General features: G+C 53.4%; 1 protein-coding gene across 3 annotated transcripts; it reads left to right on the plus strand.

The window, feature by feature from the left end:
- The first annotated feature begins 3567 nt into the window (after positions 1-3567).
- On the plus strand, positions 3568-16847 carry Lrrc32 (leucine rich repeat containing 32). Of its 3 annotated transcripts, none has more exons than XM_070034962.1 (3): positions 3568-3667; positions 8419-8512; positions 13037-16847. In XM_070034962.1, exons 2-3 carry the CDS (start codon positions 8423-8425, stop codon positions 14942-14944), a joined length of 1998 nt encoding a protein of 665 aa, XP_069891063.1. In that variant the 5' UTR covers positions 3568-3667; positions 8419-8422; the 3' UTR covers positions 14945-16847. The 3 variants fall into 3 exon arrangements, with proteins under 3 accessions (XP_069891063.1, XP_069891065.1, XP_069891064.1); XM_070034964.1 differs by lacking the exon at positions 3568-3667 and adding an exon at positions 4398-4455; XM_070034963.1 differs by lacking the exon at positions 3568-3667 and adding an exon at positions 5002-5124.
- Positions 16848-21777: the final 4930 nt, after the last annotated feature.

Here is a 21777-nt window from a genome sequence, read left to right on the forward strand (position 1 = left end):
TCGGGTCTTGTCAGGAGGTGGTCTTAGCAGCTGGCATGATCTTTACCAGGTTGCCCTAGGGGACAAGAAAGGTAGGGCAGGGAAAGAATTGAAGAATCCAAGGCTTTGCCCCCAAATCAGAGTGCCATTATAGCTGATGGGGGAACTCCTCCACTCCCAGAACCTAAATGGGGCCTGCGAAGAGTGAGGACAGCCAATGTGCACTGAAATCTGGGAAGCAAGAGACTTGGGTTTGATTCCTGGTTCCAAAGTTGTATGACTGGGGCCAGTGATGTAACCTCTCTGAGCTTTTGGGAAGAAAAACATCAACGTAGAAGGCTGGCTACAGCTGTCTTGATTCGGATTCTGTATGAGAGCAACAACTGGGCCGCGGAGGGTGTTCAGTGGAGAGCAGTGGACACTGCACTCAGAGTCCAGGATGTCATGGTCCTATTCACTCTGGCTCTCCCATGGACAGCAAGGCTTGGTGAGGTTTAGCAACTTGTCCCAGATCACACAGGACACACAAACCATTGCCTTTCTGAGCCACTAGCTCCTCATAGACCCCTGAGGTTTTAATCTGCCTGAATGAACACTCCAAGGAGCCTTGAGCAGGAGAAGCACCGTCCCAGACTGGGAGTCCCAAGGACCCAGTTAAAAACAATGTCTTCACTAATAGATGCAAAAGGAATGAAAGCATTTCCACAAAAATACCAACACTGATGTCTAAGCTGCTACCTGAAGGCTGTCCCAAGGTGACCCCATTCTTGGAGAGTGCCCGAAGGAACTAAGTGGTATTGAATGGTAAGTTGGTTCCTTCTATGTGGATTTTGCCAAGTAAATCCGACCCTGCTCTGGCCCCATCGCTCCTCCTCCTCCTGCAGATTCAAGCTCAGGCTGGTAGACTTGGCCTTTGATGGCTCTGGATCAGTCATCCTCTATGTTCTCAGCAGCCTCCTGTGCGCTCTGAATGTTACAGAAGAGTAGATGTTAGATTTATTTTTTTATCTCAACCTCCTGGGGACCCACAAAGTAAAGGGGTTATGCTTACTGAGCAGTAACACTGGCCAGGCCCCTTAATAGGTACTTTACACACAGTATTACATGTGATCACCCCAGCAAGCCAGGGCATCAGTGACACTATTAGTCTCGCTCTGCAGAACAATAAGCAAAGGTCAGAAAGATCAAGCAAGTTTCACAAAGTCACACCATGTGACTGCAGAAGAAGGAAGGAGATGAAGGAGGGCTGAGGAGTTCCCAGCTTTTAGCCCTGAGTCTCAAGGGGTATCTGTAGCGGGTGGGCATGCTTGGCTGCCCATGTCTTCAACTCTTGGGAAGCCCTATCTGGCCCCTGAGTAAGGTGGAACCCCATGAACCAACTAACCATAACCACAGCCCAAGGTGGGGGCTGAAATGGCTGTTCCATCACTGGGCCAGGCCAGTGGTTTCTGCTTGGTTGCAGTTCTGGGAAGAGTGAGGCAGCACTGGCACTGGTCAGGTAGGAAAACCTGGGCTGCCTCAATTAGATTTATTCATGCTCTGCTCACACTACAGGGCACCTGTGATGGATGTTTCCAGACATGTGACTCCTAAAGAAAGGACTTGGTAAAGGAAGTCCTTGAGATATAGCAGAAGAGTTCAACAATCACCAAAATACCACTAACATCAGTGGGCAAAGGCCCCAGCCTGGAACCCTTACATTTAGTTCTGGCACCAATCACAGGAAGTACACAACTATTTCCCCCATTTTACAAAGGGAAACCTGACCAGAAGAGAGCACTAGAGTCTTAAGAAGGGTGGGATGGGTCAGCTGGAACTCTGGGAACACAGATCCATGGAGGCTGGAAGGGGAAGTTTGCTATCTTTCTCAGGTCTTAGGCGCCACCTCCTTCCATCTCCTCATGGCAGCTCAATCCTCCCCCAGGAAACCTTCCCTGACCCACTATCTACCTAAAGCTCTGCCAAGATTAGGCCAAAGCTAGGTCAAGGCCCACGGACCACTTGCTGTCAAGACGTGTCATCTCTGGGTTATCTTAGGGCCATTTCTACAGTGATTGTATGGGAGGAAGAAAAGACAGTCTCTAGTCTGCATCAGGGAACCCAGCTTCTACCCGGTCCACCTGAGTTTGCAATAGGCCCCGGATGCTCACTTGTCTCTTTGTAAAATGGTTCATTGCTGGTGATCATTGCCCAGAAGGCTGCCACAAAAGACCCCATCCTTGGAACCAGGGCCTGGACGGTCCCTGGTCCAGAAGCCCCAGAATTCTAAGTCACACCCAGCAGGGAGGAAACCAGCAATTTGGTTGGGCCTGATATCCAGAAATGGGGGGAAGTTTGGGAAGACCTGCTGCAACCCCCAAAGCAAAAGACACCTTACTTTTAGACAACTTAAAAAAGTGTCTATGATAGTGCCCAGATTAGCCCGGGCTTAATTTTGTGGGCAGAGTGAGCTCCAGCATGTCTCCTGGTTTTTGTTTTTTGTCTGTCATAGGGCTTGAACTATGGGCCAGGGCACTGTCCTTGAGCATTTTTGCTCATGGCTAGATTTGAGCCACAGCTCCACTTCTGATTTTCTGGTGGTTAACTAGACATCAGAGTCTCATGGGCTTTCCTGTAGGGCTTGCTTGGATCTGCGATCCTTGGGTCTCAGTTTCCTCAGGATTACAGGCATGAGCCATCAGCGCCCGGTTCAACCCCATTTGTTTGTTTGTATCAGCCATATCCCTTTGAATATACTTTTTTCTGTTTTTCTTTCTTTCATTTTTCTTTAAAAGTTGTGGGGCCTGAACTCTGGGCCTGGGCGCTGTCCCTCAGCTCTTCAGCTCAAGGCTAGCGCTCTACCACTTGAGCCACAGCACCACTTCCAGCCTTCTCTGCTTACGTGGTGCCGAGGAATCGAACCCAGGGCCTCAGGAGTGCAAGGCAAGCGCTCTACCACTGAGCCAACTTCCCGGCCCCTGAATATACCTTTTAACCTTCCTAAACCTCAGGTCCCCCATATAAGGGGGCGCCCGGTTAGACTAGGCCAGCTGGTTTTTACCTCTATTCCTAACCCTAGCTTCTCCATCTGATAACTGGGGTTTCGATAGTCAGGGCGAGGGGTGGTCGGCTGCGGGGAACTCCCCGTCCCCCCGCCCGCCCGCCCCCCGCAGCCGTCCCAGGGCCAAAGAAGGGTCATTTCCTTCCCGTCCCGCGGCCGTCAGTCACCTCCCGGGTCAGCCCCCGCCGGGGCGCGGAGTGCGGCGGCGCCAGGATTTCCTCCGCGGACCTGCGGCTTCGGGGCGCCCCCGCCTCGGGACCTCGCGGCACGTGCGGCGGTCCCAGGCCGCGCCCCGCCTCCTCGCGACCCTCTCCCGCGCGCGCGCGCGCCGTCTGGGCTCAGTCCAGGCGTCCCCAGCCGCGATTCCCGCGCCAGGAAGATGCAGCCTCCACCGCGGGCCCGCGGGGTCGCGTGGCCGTCAGCCGGGTCGGGCCCCCGGGGCAGAGGCGGGCGCTAGGACCCCGCGGCCGAGGGGGGCGTGGCCAGCGCGCGGCGCGAGAGGTATTTAAACCGCGGCGCCGCCCCCTCGCGGCCGGGGGCGGCCGGTGACCCCGGGACCAGGCGCGCGGGCGCGGGCGGACCCCGGCCAGGGCTGCGCAAAATGTACCGCGGCTGCCCCGGAGAGGAGCGGCGTGCGCGCTGAGCCAGGTAGGGGCCGTCGGCGAGGAGAGGCTGGCCGCCCGCGCCGGGGGTCCACGCTCCCCGCCCCACCCCGCGATCCACGGGGGGCGCCCCACGCTCCCTCCCCACCGCCCCTTCGCGCCCCCAGCGGGGCTCGACCCTCTCGGGTCCCCAGGAGTCCCCGACTCTCCGGGGTCTCCCCAGCCCCCCCTCACCACTCCTCCCCAGAAGGGCTCATGAGAGGGGTGCGCCCATTTGACAGCTGGGAGAGCAGAGTCCGCAGGGGGCCTGGGGCCCGGGGGTGGATCGGGATTTGAACTCACGACCCGACCCGCCTTCTGTTCCAGGCCAGTAGATCTCTCATCCCCCCCCGCACTAGCCAGCCTGCCCGTGTTCGTCTGTGGAGGGCACGCGCCCCCCCCCCCCCCGCGCGCTTTGGGGGAGCTGGAAGCCGGCCTTCTTTATGGGTGGTGAGACGTGAGGGACCCCCACCCCCACCCCGAGCTGCCTGACATTCCGCCCTCCCAGCCACATTCCTTTGGGTTAAGGTCTAATTCCCTCGTGGGATGCACCGAAGTCGGGTCTTGCCCTTAGTGATTCACTGCTCGCTGTGAAAATCCGCAGCGCTCCCAGGGACCCCACTCTGCCAGTTCTCAGAGCCAGCCTGGGAGCCGCGGGAGCACCCTGGGCCTGGACGGTGGCCTGGGCCCTGTGTGTGGGGTCCTTGGTGGCGGAGGGCGGAGGTCTTGGCTTCGAGGCAGAGGGACTAGATTTTCTGATCTTGACTCTGCTCTTGACTGCCTGGGTGACTTTGGGTAAGTCATTTTTCTGAGTCTCATTTTCCTCGTGGGATGTCGGCCTGGGTAAGTCCCAGCTCCAAACTCCTCAGGAAGTGGCTAGCCCTGGAGTAAATCGCCACCTGACTTCTTTGAGCCTCCACTTTCTCTTCTGTAAAATGGGAATCACAGTACTTGCTTACTGGGCTAACAGAATACTCGGATGATGTAGGTCAAGTGCTTCACTGTCCAACTTCTTTACACAGTAGGGGTGGGCTTGTTATGATTGTAGATATTGTCTTCCCCTCCTCAAACCCTCCCTTCTCTCCTCTTCTTCCACTCCTCCCCCTCTTCTCTTGTGTTCTTTTTCTTTTTTCTCCTTCCTCCTCTCTTTCTGTCTTGTCTGTCTCTCTCTGTCTCACACACACACACACACACACACACATCACACACATTACACACATGTCCACACATTTCATCTCATTCAGAGTCCTGTTGTGTCCCCTCCCATCATTCATGGGCAGGTCTGGAGCCTCCCACCTCTGCACACCCCACCTAGGACGTTCAGTCCTGTGGGTCCTTGTGGCAAGTCACAGAAGTGTCCCAGGCACCTCCATGGCCACCCTCACCTGAACTATAGCTGGGGTTTCTGGTGGCAGAATAGGAACCCAGCTGCTTGCCCTGGAGGTGGGTCACTGGGGCCGAGAGGTAAGAGAGCTTGGCCTTAGAGCAGGGCTGGTGAGCAGCAGATGGGAGCAGCCTGGGCTCCATGCCTGGTGCTCCCTTGTCCTGTATGGGAGAATAGCACTGCCACGCCACACACCATGTCTTAGGCCCTGCTGAGGAGTATCACAGCAGAGAGATCCCTTCCCGTTAAGAGTTCCCGTGGGCTGTGGGGACTGTCCCTTCTGGGTGTGCAGATGCTCACATCGGCTTGGGGGCAGAGGAGGGGGAAAACAAGGACTCCTTTAGGCTTCTCCGTCTTCAGCTCAGAACTGAACCGGGGCCCTTCCTTGCCCTTTCTCGGCTCTCATCATTCAGTTCACTGCGGCCGTTGTGCACAGGGTCCTTAGTAGGTACCTTCGCAGGCCCTGATTCCCACAGAAGAAGAAATCAGTGACAGTAATGGACAGCTCCTCCTGCAACCAGTTAGGAGAAGAGCATTCCTCATGCTCCTGTTGTCAGGAGCAAGACCCTGGGGCAGGCATGAACTCACCAGGTTTGAGGAACCCAGGCAAGCTAGAGTTTGGTGAGGAAATGAAGGGCAGATGGAAGAGGGAGACGGAGAGAAGATTGTGTAAACCTGGCTCTTTGGGAGGTTTTCAGAGTAAACAATCTGATGGATGATTTTTAACTATTTCTATTGCTGCCATGGGTTGGACAGGGTATCTGGGTTGGGGAAATAAGGAAACCAATAAATGGGTTGACTGTTGTAACAATCAAGGCCCAGGATCATGGTGCCACCTGTCTGTGGAGGTGACAATGGAGGAAGGTGAGCAGGCCTGGGGTCTGTTTTCCAGGGAGAGCAGTCATAGCTAGCTGCCGGCAAAGGGCAATGGCAGAGGAGGGTAGAAAATCAGTGTGAGGCAGAGAGGTGGGAGAGCTTGGCTCTGGAGCAGAGCTTGTGAGCAGTGGAGGCGTCCACACCCTGGGCTCCCTTGTCCCTTGTGTGGAGTCCCACAGAGCCTTCAGGTACACATCCTGTTAACCTGGCCTGCCTGAGGTGAGTCTCAGAGTAGAGAGGTTCCCTCCGCTCTTGGGGTACATCCCTTGTAAAGGATGTGGAGCAAAGCACAGAGTACTTAGAGCTGGGCTTTCTGAAGCTCAGAGGCTGTGGAGGACCAGAAGACAGAGCTCAGCCTTGGGGGAACCAGAGCAGGCTTCCTGAAGGAGGTGACAGCTCAGCCAAGCCCCTCATCATAAGCAGGAGTAAAAGAGAGGGGGAGAAAGTGAAGGCTCCGCAGTGGAAAGGTACTCAGAGAGCTGAAGGAAACAGAAGTATCAGGACTCAGAGCAGGAGAGGAGACAGTAAGAAGCCAGCCTAGAGACAAGCCCTGGCTGGGGAGGGCCCAAGGCCGGACGCGGGGTTTTCGCTAGAGCTCTGTATGCTAATGTTGAACCGGTGGAAGCCCATCTGCCTTTTAAACAACAGAGCCAAATTTCCTGTGAAAGCCCAGCCCACTGCAGGTGAGAGCTGAGGGCCAGACCTGGGCCTGAGGGAGTGGGCAGCAGGGCTGGATGGTCCCCACTGGTCCCTGCACATTCCAGCAAGTACGGACTTCTGAGCAGCCATCTAACTGCCTTTAAACTCCACCACCAATGCCTCTGACAACCCCAGCCCTCGAGGCCCTGCAAATGCCTTTTCTCCCAGAGCCTCCTTCAGGGTTACAACTTAACCTTCAGGTTAAGACCCAGGAGCCACACTAGCTTGAATTTGCCACTTAGCTGTGTGGCTTTAAGGGTACCGCTCAACCTCTCTAAGCCTTACTTTTCTTTTGTATAAAAATGAGAATGGTAATAATGAAGCTGGGTCAATGAGTTATTGTGAGGACTGAGTTAATCATTGTGAAGTACTGAGAAGAGTACTGGGGTGGAATGAGTGGTCTTTTCACGGACTCTGTGTCACTCATCCTCAACAACATTTGCATGGTTATCATTAACCCCAGAAAGGGAAACAAGCTTAGAGAGGAGAAATGACTTGTACAAGGTCACAAGGCAGGGAAGTAGAGATAGGAGCAGCTGTCAGATATGTTTTTGGAGGACCTGATCTGTCCGTGCTGCGACCATTTCTGTGCGTGGCTCTGTGCCCTTAGCACAGAGATGCGTGGGGGTGTTTGGCTAAGATGGTATTGAGTGAACAGATGAAGATCGGTTTGTGTGTCCCCAGTGGGGAGCCCCAGGGCTCAGGCCCTCAGGGAGGATCACTGAGATCTCACCCTGCTGAAGCCTCTGGGGTCCCCTCCATCCAACCCTGTGGGGCCTATACGGAACCCCTGGGGGAGGAGGACAGCAGGCCCTCAGGGTGGAAGTGCGCGGCTGGCAGCCTGCACAAGCGCGCAGAGGAGGCCTGGCCCCAGCGGGGCTTCCTGTTGAGGCCTGTGCTGTTCTTGAACAATGGGAAGGGCTGAGAATCAGAATCCAAAGAAAAAGGTCCAAATAAAGGGACAGAGAACGAAGAATTCTAGTTGTTTCTCTCACGCTTTCTTTAATTTTGACAAAACTAAAATTTGAACTGCCTGGCCCTTGCTAGGCAGGTGCTCTACCACTTGAGCCAGGCCCTAGCCCTTTTTTTTATCTTGGTTATTTTTCAAATGGAGTTTTGTATTTCTGTCCTGGGCAACCTGGACTGTGGTCCTCCTATTTACACTTCCCAGGTAGCTGGGATGACAGATGTCCACCACAATACTTAGCTTACTGGTTGAGATAGGATGCTTTAAACTTTGCCTTGGCTTGGCAAAGTTTAGACTTGAACCACAACTCCTTTCAGTACCTACTACCTCCTCGTGGGATTACAGGAGTGAGTTACTATAGATAAAAAATGAGGAATTCTATATGGGGCCTAAGGAACTAGAGTTGGGGGGACCTGCTTGTAGTCTTGATGGAAATGGAGTCAGAGGCATCTTTCTCTCTACCTTCAGCCCTGAGTCAGACCAGGGCAATCTGTAGAGTTCCTCTCCTCTTGCCTGAGGGTTCCTCTCCTCTTTTTTCAGGCTGTCTCCTATGGCTTTAAAACACTTGCTTCCCCTTGGCTATGGCTGGCTTCAAACATGAGAACCTCCTTCCTCAGCCTCCCAAGTGCTGGGATTGCAGGCATATACCTCCCACCTGGCTCTCTGAGGCCCTTTGTGCAGCCCTGTGTGACCTGCCTGCGTCCTTTGCAGTACCTTGATGCCAGCTCAGCTGTGGGCTTGGGTCCCTGAGGAAGTGCAGCACAGACAGGCAGGAGAGGTAGGGTTGGCAATGTGGCCTCACACTGTCCCCTCCCCTCTCCCCCCTACACAGAGCCATGAGCCACCGGATCCTGCTGCTCCTGGCCGCACTGACCCTAGGCCTGACCATCTCCCAACACCAAGACAAGGGGTCCTCCTGTAAGACGGTAAGCTGCCCTGCCCAGCCAGGGAGAAGGCCGCCCCACCCATCCTTGTCCAGCCCCAAGCCAGAGGTTAGAGTCATCAGGAGAGGAAAGGGATTGGTCTTTCGTTCATAAACAGCGACCAGACGGTTTAAAGACCAGACCAGGTAAGCGCCAGGATTCACAAGTCACTGAGGAGGAACCGTAGGCTCAGAGTGGCTGGGTGGCTTGACCAACAGCGTTGTGCTATGAATATTGGCTTCTGTTTCCCTAAGCTGTCCCTAGGGGGCCCTTGGCCCGGCTGGGGGAGAATATGTAGGAGTCCGTGTTGGGAGTGTGGGAAGGGCCAGCTGGGAGGGGTTCCTCTGTGCTAGTTTCTATGGGGGACCAATTTGCTTCCCTGGATGGGCTCCTTGACTCAGACCTAGAATGTCCTTTTCTCACTCCGGTCAGCTTACACGCCACTTCCTCCGGGAAGCCTTTCCTGACCTTTGTAGGCTGACCTCCAGTGGTTCCTTCCTGGGCACCCCCAGACTTTCCTCCACCTCCATACAAAATATGCTGAACATATGGGGTGCTTGGCGATGGGTCCGCAACCATTTTAGCTGCCAGGCCAAGAAATTCTTGAGTGCAGGGGGTCAGGTCTTATTTTTTTTTTTGCTCCTTTTTCCTGCCTGCTTCATATCAGGAAGATGATAATGTGACTGGGAGCCCGAGAGGCACAGGGAAGAGATTACCTCAGGACACTTGTAAGGCTGGGCAGTGGCTGAGGTCAAAGCCAGGGCTGGATTGGAGGAGGGACTGACCTACCAGAAGCTCCCCCACCCCCAGGTCAGAGAACAAGTAGCTGTCTCAGGAGGCCAGAAGTATGGGATGCTGCTTGCCAACAACCCAGCTCAGGGCCTGCCCAGGCCTGCAGTGTCCCGCCCTGGCCATCCACTCTTCTTGCCCCTCAGAGTCCTTCTGAGATTCTGAGAGCTCAAATAATAGGCAGAGAAGGCCTCAGATACCACTGAAAACCCAAGTTCCCTCGGAGGGCTGAGGTTCAGAGGTGAAAGATCTTGGTCTCCAGCAGGCAGAGGAGAAGCCATTTGGACTCAGGGTGGGGGAAGGGGGGGGGACAACAGATAGGAAGCTGTTTCTGAACCAACACGGACAACAACAGCCCTCCCTTAGGTCCCCACAAGTTGAAGTAACAGAGGCAGCATTTGAACCCAGCTCCCCTATGCCATCTATTGTCGGTTCCTCTTTTCATTCTTACTCTAGCCTATGTCCGGGTGGTGAAAGGAGTTGGGTGGCAAGTCCTCTCTCCTAAGAGGAAATGTGGGTGTGGCTGGCATTGCAGAGAACAGAGGGGAGGGGCCAAGCCCTGGCCAGGTCCTGTTCCCCCACCATCCTTCTAGCACTTCCCTGTAAAGTTTCTTGGTACTGGGAGTTTGAAGCTGAGGGTTGGGGGCAGCTAGCAGTGCAGGTCTGGGAGCCACGATCATCTTTAGGCTCTTTCCTGGCCTGAGCTGGAGAAGTGGGCATCCCAGCACCCCCCTCCAGGCCTCTACAGCAGGTGACCTGGCACGTAGGAGGGCAGCAAGTCTCAGGCTCTGGGCTAGGCTAGCCTTGTGTCCTGGCTCCTCTAGGGCTGGTGCCCCAGAGAGCCTTTGCCCATCCAGAGAGACCTGGGTGTGATTTGGCATGGGGGTGACATACACAACACAGCATAGAGCCCTATGCAGCAAGTGCTCAGTCAATGATACCTACCATTCTGTGGAATGAGCCCAGAGACCTGACCAGCCAAGGGCCAGGAGGTCAGGCTCAGCTTGCACCAGAAAGAGGAGCAACCTGCCATGTTGAGCTCCTGATACTGACTTAGGGCAGTGCATCGTGTTCATCTTGCCATTTCTTCTGAAATCAGGATAGTCCAGGTGGCTGAAGTGCTGGAGACAGGCATGCCCGGGGCTCCAGCAGGCAGAGAGGTGGGGAGGACTGGCAAGGTGCCATGGCAGGCTTCCCAGGGTAGCCAGCTGCAGGGGACTCCCTGGGTCCCCTGGGGCCTCAGGGAACTGTTTTTCCAGAGGTGCGGGCCAGCACTGCTACTGCCAGGTTTACTGGTCACACAAATGCCTGAACCCGAACAGTTAGACTCCTTACTAATGGCTCATCTTGGGGTGCTGGGGAGGAATGACCTCGTTGGACACCCCAAGGTAGTATGCCCTCCTGCTGGCTCAGCCACAGGCTCCCTACCACCCATGTAAGCAATAGCTGGCCTCAGCTGGTCCTGGTCATGTCCATCTGGGACATGGTGAGTTCACTTTCTGTTGCTCTAAAGGGCTCTGACTTCAATCGGAATATACCAAGAGTTCCTCTTCTCTCTCCTTAGTGGTCATTGTCTTCAAGTTTTAGCCCTTTACTAAACACTTTCATTCACTACTTTCTGTGGGCCAGGCCCAAGGTATCCACACCAATCAACCCAGTCTTTTCTTGCTCTTAGCTTGCCCTTCCCTCCTCCCTCCTTCCCTTCTTCCCTCCCTCTCTCTCTCCCTCCCTCCTTCCTTCCCTTCCCTTTCTTTTCCTTCCTTTCCCTTCCTTTCCTTTTCTTTTCCTTTCCTTCCCTTTCTTCCTTTCTTCCTTCCTCTTTCTTTCTTTCTTCCTTTCTTTTTTCTTTCTTTCTTTCTTTCTTTCTTTCTTTCTTTCTTTCTTTCTTTCTTTCTTTCTTTCTCTCTCCCTCCCCTCCTTCCTTCCTTCCTCCCTCCCATCCTCCCTCCTTCCCTTCCTCCCTCCCTCTTTCTCTCCCTCCCTCCCTCCCTCCTTCCTTCCCTTCCCTTTCTTTTCCTTTCTTTTCCTTCCTTTCCTTTCCTTCCTTCCTTCCTTCCTTCCTTCCTTCCTTCCTTCCTTCCTTCCTTCCTTCCTTCCTTTCTTCCTTTTTTTCTTTCTTTCTTTCTTTCTTTCTTTCTTTCTTTCTTTCTTTCTTTCTTTCTTTCTTTCTTTCTTTCTTTCTTTCTTTCTTTCTTTCTTTCTTTCTTTCTTTCTTTCTTGGCTTAAACTCAGAGCCCCACACTCTTGCTTAGGTTTTTTACTCAAGGCTGGTGTTCTATCATTTGAGCCACAACTCCATCTATGGCTTTTAACTGGTTTGGAGATAGAGTCACACAAACTTTGTGCTCTGGCTAGCTTCTGTGTTCGTCAGATCTCAGGCTTCTGAGTAGCTAAGATCACAGGTGTGAGACACAGCATCCATCTCTGAGCTCACTCTAGCAGGTCCGTACACACAGTCACAAAACTTGTAGTAGTCAGGGAAGGCTCCCTGATAGAGGTGATATTGGAGCTCTGGAGTGGCATAACCAGACCAAGGAGGAGAGCCAGAGGTAGATGTGGGAGGGTGTAGTGTCCATTTGGTGTTATTATATGTGGGCCTGAGTAGAGTTGGGTACAAGGCAAAGAGACAGGTGTCAGGAGACTTGAATGCTTTGTTCAGGGTCCTGGACTGCACCCTGGGTCTAAGCAGGGCAGCCTGGGAGAGCAGAGTTTGGAACAGTCCCCAGGAAGTTACTGAGTGGGTGGGTGAGTAGTATTCAATGGGGACAGAGGCTGGGAATAGGAGTGGCCCTGGGCCAGGTACTCGGTTAAGTCAGACCCTTGGTGGAAAAGACTGGGGTCCTGAGAACTTGGAGACCAAAGAGTTGGATTGAGAGTGGAGTCTTTGGTTGTTCGAAGACCTGGCTTTAAATTTCAGCTGGGTGATCTGAAGTCTCCCTTATATTATCTGAGCCAACCTTATATACAGGACTAAAAGGGCTAAGTAAAATATAAAATACCAAGTGGGAGCTAGAAAATGATGAGTTCATGTTTGCATAAACACCCAGAGTGGTAATGAAACTTGACAAGTCACACAGCAAAATCACAGTCTTGTCACCAAAGACTGTTGCTGGTGGGGACCTTGGCTGTCTTTTGCCGTGTTTTCTTACCTGTCCCTATTCCCAGAGTCCAATGCTGGACTAGGCCATGGGAAAGGAGGCCACTGATGGAACTGGGGATGGGTCAGTAGCCACTGCAGAAAGAAGGTCACATCTAGGAACTCGCACCGGAGCCCACCCCATTGTCCTGATCCCCTGAGCAAGACCCGAGAGTGGGAAACCAAAATAAAGGTGGTAACAGGTGGACAAAATGCCCATTTCCTCTGTGGGGACATCTTCCTCCTGTGTGGCTCCTGGCCAGTGCCAGAAATTTAACTCTGCAGGCCCTAGAATGGACCCACCATATTGGATTATTCTGAGGAGAACGTGGCATAGTTTCCTATAAAATGGAAATCCGTACAGGGATTTTCTGACTTCTTCTATCCTTCTGTCTGTCTACCCCTCGACTTCCTGCCCACCACTCTACTTACTAGCTGCTAGACACAGGGGGTCATCAGACAGTTGACTGGGTGGGGAAAAGTCAAATATTCTGGAATGCCATGGAAGAGTCTGCCTAAGCCTGGCAGCAGGTTAGGAGTCTTTTCTTAGGAAGCATTACCCTCATTCATGTTGGCTGTTCTCTTGCCCCTACCCCCGCCAGGTGGACAAGGAGGCCTTGTGCCAGGGCCTTGGTCTGCTCCAGGTCCCCTCAACACTCCCCTTGGACATCAAGACCCTCGACCTATCGGGAAACCAGTTGCAGAGTATCCTGACTTCCCCTCTGGGTGTCTATGTCGCTCTGCGTCACCTGGACCTGAGTAGCAACGAGATCAGCGTCCTCCAGCCCCAAGTCCTGCAGGCCCTGCCTCACCTCGAGCACCTCAACCTGGCTCACAACCGCCTGGCAGTAGGCACGGCGCTCAGTGCTGGTGGCCTGGGCTACCTGCCACACGTGATGTCCCTGGACTTATCTGGCAACAGCCTATATAGCGGCCTGGTGGAGAGGCTGCTGGGGGAGGCCCCCAGCCTGCGCACGCTGTCCCTGGCCGAAAACAGCCTGACCCGCCTCACCCGCCACACCTTCCGGGGCATGCCTGACCTGGAGCGGTTGGACCTCCACAGCAATGTGCTGATGGATATCGAGGATGGCACCTTTGAGACCCTGCCCCGCCTGGCCCACCTCAATCTCTCCAGGAACTCCCTCACCTGTATTTCAGACTTCAGCCTCCAGCAGCTGCGGGTGCTGGACCTGAGCCGGAACAGCATCGAGGCCTTCCAGACAGCCTCCGAGCCCCCGGCTGAGCTCCAGCTCACCTGGCTGGACTTGCGAGAGAACAAATTGCTCCACTTCCCTGACTTGACCGCACTCCCTAAACTCATCTACCTGAACGTGTCCAACAACCTCATCCGGCTCCCAGCGGGGCAGCCCCAGGGCAAGGAGGACCTCCAGGCACCATCTGAAGGCTGGTCAGCAGTGCCCCTCTCCAATCCCAGCTGGAATGCCAGTACTCATTCCCTCTCCCAACTCTTAAACCTGGATTTGAGCTACAACGAGATCGAGCTCATCCCTGACAGCTTTCTGGAGCATCTGACCTCCTTACGATTCCTAAACCTTAGTCGAAACTGCCTGCGGGCTTTTGCGGCCCGGCATGCTGGCACACTGCCTTGCCTGCTACTCTTGGACTTAAGCCACAATGCCCTGGTGGCACTAGAGATGGGCACCAGAGTCCTGGGGTCCTTGCGGACCCTGCTCCTACAGGGCAATGCTTTGCAGGACCTGCTGCCACACACCTTCACCAGCCTGGCCAGCCTGCAGAGGCTCAACCTGCAGGGAAACCGGATCACCCCCTGTGGGGGTCCCACTGAGCCCCACTCCCCCCACAGCTGTGTGACCTTCTCTGGCATCCCTACCCTCTGCGTTCTGAACATGGTGGGCAATGAGATAGAGACTCTCCCCCCAGGTGCCTTCCTCCACACCCCACTTACAGAGCTGGACCTCTCTGCCAACCCTGGTCTGGATGTGTCGGCTGGTGCCTTGGCAGGCCTGGAGGCCTCTTTGGAGGTGCTGGCCCTTCAGGGCAACGGGCTGACCGTCCTGCAGGTGGACCTGCCCTGCTTCCGCTGCCTCAAGCGGCTCAATTTGGCTGAGAACCACCTCAGCCAACTGCCTGCCTGGACGCAGGCTGTGTCCCTAGAGGTGCTGGACCTGCGGAACAACAGTTTCAGCCTCCTGCCAGGCAGTGCTATGGGCGGCCTAGAGACCAGCCTTCGCCGCCTTTACCTGCAGGGAAACCCGCTCAGCTGCTGCGGCAATGGCTGGCTGGCGGCTCAACTGCACCAGGGCCGCGTGGACGTGGATGCCACCCAGGACCTGACCTGCCGTTTTGGCTCCCAGGCCCAGGTGGCTCTGAGCCACGTGCGTCCTGAAGACTGTGACCAGGGGGGACTCAAGAATGTCAACCTCATCATCATCCTCACCTTCACGCTGGTCGCTGCCATCCTCCTCACCACACTTGCTACCTGTTGCTGTATCCGCCGGCAGAAGTTTAACCAACAATACAAAGCCTAATGGAGCCAGAAGCACAGAGATGGCGGCGATTGAGAGAACCTTGCTCTCTTAACCCCCAGGCAAGAGTTTCTTTCTCTGTACCTTCCTGCATTCTCAGGGGACCCCCTCCCAGGCTGCACATGGGGTCAGCTATGGCAACCAGAAGTTGCACAGGTGGTAGAGAATCAGCTTGACTCATCAGTTCAACAAATCTTTACCAAGCATCCACAGGCCACCCTCTGGTGGATGGTGGACAAGTGGCTATCTGTGGAGCAGGCAGTGACCACACAGTGTGCTGAGGCCAGAGGTGGGGGAAGCTCCAGGCTCTAAGGCTCTGCAGCCCCAGCCTGTTCAATATGGAGAGCTCTGCCCTGGCCATGGCACAGAAAGGGAGGGCCAAGCCCAAGGGGATTTGTCTGAGACATTTCCACACAGCCTGTTTGTCATATTTTCTGATAATGACTTTCAGCCTTTCTGGAAAAAAAAAACCCGAAGAGCTCGTGACCGGAAGAGAGACACCAGAGCCTCATGAGTTGTCTTGGATTCAGTACTTCTGGGAAGGCTGGTTAAGAGGTGGTCATCCTGAGCTCTGGCCATATTGGGCTATTCCATTTCCTGTTTTGTAGGCAGGCCTTAACCTCCCTGGCACTCTCCTGTTGCACACAGTGCCCCGCCATTCCTGCCGGGAATCCCCACCCCTCACCAGAACCCTTTCTCCAGGCCAGCCGCGCCCTGGCTGCTGAGCCAAGAGAGCTGTAGATCTCTGGCTCTGATTTGCAGCTGGAAACGCACAGCCAAGCCTTGTGTCTGCTTCTGTGTGACCACTCTCAAAAGTTGGTGGGGTTTGCCCCCCCCAATTGTATAAAAGAAGAAAACAAGTTTTTCAGAAGTCTCTCTAGAGAGTTTCCTAGCTACAAGCTGTCACATTGAGAGTCACACATCCTTCTGTCTCCAGAGCCTAAGCATTGCTACTGCAGGGGTGCAGTGACCTTCTGTGGCATTCCCACCCACCACACTGTTGGGGGACAGGAAGTGGCCCTATTGCCAGGAGCCTGACCAGGGTCTAAGCAGAGAAGACAGCTCTGCACACATTATGCTCCTTCTTTCTTGCCTTATGTTTCCTTCATTCCATCCTTTGCAGACTGGTGTGGGTCCTCCCTTTTCTTGCCTTTACATTCTCTTTCTCTCTCCTTCCATTGAGCCTAGCTTGGAGTTTGAGGCCATGGAGTGCAGAGAGGGAAATAAGGCTTAGAAAGAGAATGGTACTTGCCCAGAGCTACACATGTCAATGGCAGAACCTATAGAGAATGAAACAGCTGGGGATGTGGTTGGGTATTTGCCTAGCATGTCCAAGGTCCTGGGTTCAAGGCCAGAAGTAGATACCTGTGCTTTCCTTCGATCTCAGCTGTTACATCACAAAACAATGCCAGCTCCAAACATTCTTTTCATTTCTCATCCTGCAGGGGTTTTCCCCTCTAGGAAAATGATTAGAAAGACCTACTCATAAAATCCCTGTCACTCACACCAAGCGGTAGGAACCAGTCTGTGTCCCTGTGTCATTGTCTTCATTATTTTGGTTGTGCCTAGTCTAGGTCTACACATGCACTTGGTAACAAGTGAGAAATGGAGATGCTATTCATTCCCATTTCACAGATGAGAAAACTGAGGCCAGAAAGGATGATAGGATCAGAGAGTGGATGGGCAGAGCCAGAGTTAGGCCCTGGCTGGGGAAATCAGGTGGATTTAGTCCAGGCTGGGGTCAGGTGCTACCACACACACACACACAGCACTCTCCGCAGGCCTAGAGGTCAACACACTGGGCCCTGTGCCTGACTTTTGAAAACACTACACTATGCTGCTGTCACCTCCCAGGAGTCCTGGGACCAGCTCTTTGTATACCACATGAATGTATTAAAGTATAATTTTGGAGAAACAGTGCCTTGCCAGCCTTGTTCTTGCTGTGGATAAAGCATGTCATGGTGTCCACTTGAACTCTGACCTCCTTACTTCACTCAGGATCTTTTGATCCTTGTGGTGAGTCTCTGAGAGATACTGGGGCTTTGGACCATCACCACCCAGGACCTCAACTTCCATCAGGGTCCTGTTGCACCCCTGTTCTTTCGCCTCTAACACCTGACCCTCCTCACTGCAACACTGAGGGACTGGCAACTTCCATTTATAGCGATGTCACTCCCTGCCCCATCTCAGGGAGACTCGGGCCTTGTCCATCTTACACATAGTAAGAAGACCCTCGATATCACATTCCTCTCCTGTGGCTCACAGCCCACAGCCAGACTTTCAGCCCTTGGCAGCAGACCCTCCTGGGCCTCCATGACCCTGTACATCAAATTGTCTCTTCCTCTGGCCACCATTTCCATAGAAGGTGAGACCCCACCCTCCAGCCCATTGGCTGGGAGTTGGGGGGGAGGCGGTACTGGAAGGGTGAGTATGGAGCCTGGGGCTGGTGGGGGAGGGGAGATGGGAGCTGCTTCATCTGGGGTAGGGCAGGGCCGGGGGCAAAGTGAGTACTGGGGGGCAGAATCAAGGCACTACAGCAGAGTCTGGAGTGAGCCCCTGGCCTTTCATGTCATTGAATTGCATTTTGAGTCCCAGGAGTGTGTCCTCTAGTGGTCACCCCCCCCCCAGCCCCCGACACTTTCTTAGCAAGAGCTGGACACATTCACACACTCTGTCTCTATAGATGCCAAGCTTCTCTGACCTGGGATTCCCAGCAGCCCAACTCACTGATGCCTCCACTTCTGCTCCCCCTGTCCCCCAAGGCTCAGCTGCCACTGGGTCCTGGGGCCGCTCTGCCTCCTGGGTATTCATTACTCCAGCCAGCCTCCCTGGCCTGTGACTTTTCACCCCCAGTCCTGTTCCTGCTCCTGGTTCCTATGTTCCAGAGGAAAAATGTAAACACTTGCCTCTTTGAGGAAGTGCTGGGAAGCAGGGGGCACTCATGAGATGCCAGGTAAAAAGCAAGCTCCCGTGCCAGTGGGCTCCCAGCAGTGGGAGCACGTGGACCCCCTTTCCTGGCAAACAGGGGAGTTTGTTCACCTGGCCAAGGCCCCCCAGGGAGACCGAAATTCCTGTTTACAGCCCAAAGTGGACATAACTGCCAACTGGGTCATCGGAGCATCCGGCCTTACTTCAGGTTCCAGCAAGTTCCAGGGCAATTGCTCTCACAACCCATGTCACAGGCCTAAAGTACCATCGCGGGCTGACTAGCTCTTTCAATTCGGTGAGCTGTCCTGGCACTCCACTAGACACAGGTTCTGACCCACCCTGTCACCCCTATTCTGGCCACATCCCCAAGCCCCATGGCTTCCTGCACCCCTGCCCTTCCTTCAGGCAGCTCCCCAGCTCTCTCTGCCATTTCCCACCTTGGTTTCAGAGCTGTTGGCTCCATGCGAAGCATTTGGTGGATGTTGTTGTCTTTAATTCCAACCACCTTTGGAGCAATTTCTACGGTTAGCATCCTCATTTTAGAGAAAATGAAACTCCAGTGCTGAGACTTGAACCCAGATTTGTCCCACCCCCGGGGCTAATGATCTTAACCATTAGGTGGCACTGTGGCCTGAGCCTCCCCAACCCCCAGCTTTTCCCTCTTCCACTGGGACTGTCTCACCCACCCTGACCTCCAAATGCCTTCTGCTAACCCTCCAAAGTCTGCCTGGATTTCTTCTTCTAGCTGCCCAAAGGCCAGAGCATCAAGGGTCCTCCCAATCTGCCTCTAGGACCAAAATTCTGGTCTCCTATTCCAAGTCCTCTGTGTGTCCCCAGGGCCTGTGAGCTAACCCAGAAAATGAGCTCAGAAAACATTTCCTGAATGAATGACCTCTGCCCTCTAGGACTTACATCCCTCCGACAGAACCCAGGGGACCCAGTGAAGACACAGGGGGTGTGCGGTGTCCAGGAGCAGCAGGAGCCAATGGGGAAGCAAAAATAAGTATGTTCTCTGGCCCTCTGCACTTTCCTTGAGGACCCCATCTTATCATTGTCCTTCCCTTCCTTCTGTCCCCATCATCTCTTCTCCTGTTTCTTGACCATTTCCCTACCCCTATCTCACTGCAAACAGTGCTGAGAACCAGGAGGGGAGAAGGGAGGGAGGGAGGCCCAGCTGTTTATAGGAACTGGAGCGGCTCCATCCATCAGCTTTGTTTGGAGTTGCAGACCAAGCATAATAAATACCTTGGCTCCTCCCCAGCTGTGTTTTCCCTCAACTTGGCCATCTGAACTCCAAATCTCTCTGGCCTGCTGGTTCTCAGGACCCAGCTCCCACCCCACCCCAGCCTCTACCTCCTACCAGGCTGCCTTCCTTCTGGAACCAGAAAAATCCAAGCTGGGATTGGGCTTTGTTACTCCTTTGCTCTGGGAGCAAGGTCAAGTCATGCCACTTGATTGTGCCTCCACTTTCCCATCAGTAAAATGGGTTCATAATTGCTGTTGTGTCCCAACTCCCAACCTCCCAGCACTGCTCACTGGTCAGGCCAGAGCAGCTGGAGCATCTCTCCGGAGCTGGATTTTGGCTCAAGGATTACACAGGGACAACTAGGTAAACCCTGTGGGGTGGAGAGAGGAGAAGGAGCTACATTACTGCACAAGCCAGGAAGTGGTCACTGCTGAGGGAGGCCTGGATTTCATGCTCTGAGAGTTTGCTAGCCGCCAGGAGGGGCCTTTGCAGCTGGAGGAATGAGGGTGACTTGGAGAACATCTGAGTTGCCACAAGAAGGGCGGGATCTCAACACAGAGAGAATGAAGAGATTCCGGCAGAACCGCACTGAAGCACAGTCTGGGAGTGGAGTGGGGGAGCCACCTGAGAGGGAGAATAGAGAGGAGTCTATCTTCACCCTCCTCAGCCCATCAATTTCACCTTCTTTCTAGAATCTTCCCTCCTTGACTAAAGGACTTTCAACATGCCCAGCTCTACTTTTTCAAGTCCTAGATGCCTTCCCAGAGTTCTGCCGTCATGTGTCCACTCACCCCTTCTCCCAAATGCCCGCCCTTCTGGCCTCCCTGGCCCCGCCCCCCACAGCCTGGGGAGATGAGGAAAAGCTCTTGGCTTCTGGAATGGATAAGGGAATAAATGATTAAAGAAGTGAGCAAGAGTGAGAGTCAAGAACAAAGAGAGCAAGCGAGAGAGTAAATTGTTGAAAGCCACCAAGCTCTCTTGAGTCCTGCCCTACTGCCATTCACACTGAGTGCTTCACACACAAGCTCCCTCCCTCTGAGACACTTCTAGCTTAGTGAAGAAATAGGCATTAATCACACACACACACACACACACACACACACACACACACACACTCACACACAAAGTGTATGATAGAAAGTATAAGGGAGACAACTGAGATGGGCAGGACTCTCTGAGCCCTCATTGAGGGTACGGGGGGCACTGGGCAGAGATGCAGGAGGGTCCAGTCTGAGAGATCAGGTAGATCAGGTCATCCAGGGATCCTGAGGTTAAGGCCTTGCACTGAAGGTACACACACACACACACACACACACACACACACACACACACACACACACACACACACACACACACACACACACACACACACACACACACACACACACGGGCTCTCTGCCCTGCTTTGCCTCTTGATTTCAATTCTGGAATCATAGAGAAAACCATGGAGGACCACATACAGAGGTGGTGGGGGAGATGGCCAATGGGTAGGGCAGGGGTCCTAGGAAACACATGCATGAAGGGACAGGAAGCTAGCGAGGCTGCGAGGTGGGAGGGCCCAAATCCAAAGACCCCTGCTTTTTAATATTATTACTACTGCTATTATTGTTAGTATTAATCAATACTAACCAATATAATAATGTTATATATTGTTAATATTATTGTCACTAATAATATTAATATTAATATTTTACAGGAGATTGGACTGAGTTTTTCTTCCATCACACTGCCAGTGTCAACTTGTGCCACAGTCCCTTCCCCACACCCAGGAGACTTCATCACATTCTCATGTTAAACCCTCAGTATGCCTACTCCAGGATCAAGTGATTGTTGACAGACATGATGCACTGCATGCAAATTCACATGTGTATGTATTATAGATTCTTAGTAGTACTGAGGGTCTGAACTCAGGACTTTGTGCTTGCTAGACAGGCCTTCTTCTGCTGAGCCATGCCTCCAGCCCAGTCTTTCATTGGTTATTTTTAGGATAGGCCCTTGCTTCCAACCACTTTTAGACTTCCTGTTGTCATGGGACTACGTGTGCATGTCGCCGAGTTCAGTTTTTCTTCCATGATGAGTTTTGAGGACTTTTGTGCCTGACCTAGTGCTACAATCTTCCCAGTCTTATCTATCTCAGCCTCCTATGTTGCTTGGGATGACCGATGTGTACCACTGTGCCCAGCTATGAATTATGGGGGGTAGAGGGATGTCTTGAACTTTTCTGCTTAGGCTGACCTCAAACCATGATCACCCTGTTCCAAGAATTGCCCATTTTTTGTTGTTTGCCCATTTTTCTGTTGAGTTAACTTTTCCTTGTCAATCTGTAAAACCTCTTTTTATATTGTAGATATCAAACTTCGTCCAGCATAACAAATTTCTTGAGCATTTTTCTCTTTCTTTCTTCTTATCAGTTCTGGGGCTTGAACTCAGGACCTGGGTGATGTCCCTGAGCTCTTTTGATCAAGGCTAGAGCCTCTACCACTTTAAGCCACAGCGCCACTTCCAGTTTTTGAGTGGTTAATTGGAGATAAGAGTCTCACACGGACTTTTTGCCCTGTCTAGCTTTGAACCGTAATTCCCAAGTCTCAGCCTCCTGAGTAGCTAGGATTTCAGGCATGTGTCACTTCTGTCCCACTGAACATTTCTTTCTTTATGGGAGAGG

This window comes from Dipodomys merriami, unplaced genomic scaffold, assembly GCF_024711535.1.
Source record: "Dipodomys merriami isolate MVZ:Mamm:240054 unplaced genomic scaffold, mDipMer1.0.p SCAF_25, whole genome shotgun sequence".
Taxonomy (NCBI): domain Eukaryota; kingdom Metazoa; phylum Chordata; class Mammalia; order Rodentia; family Heteromyidae; genus Dipodomys; species Dipodomys merriami.

Bases quoted from the DNA above. Each gene is read 5' to 3' on its own strand.
- Lrrc32 (XM_070034962.1), top strand. From the start codon at position 8,423: ATGAGCCACCGGATCCTGCTGCTCCTGGCCGCACTGACCCTAGGCCTG. The intron at 8,513-13,036 runs GTAAGCTGCCCT...TACCCCCGCCAG, and splicing joins AGGGGTCCTCCTGTAAGACG to GTGGACAAGGAGGCCTTGTG.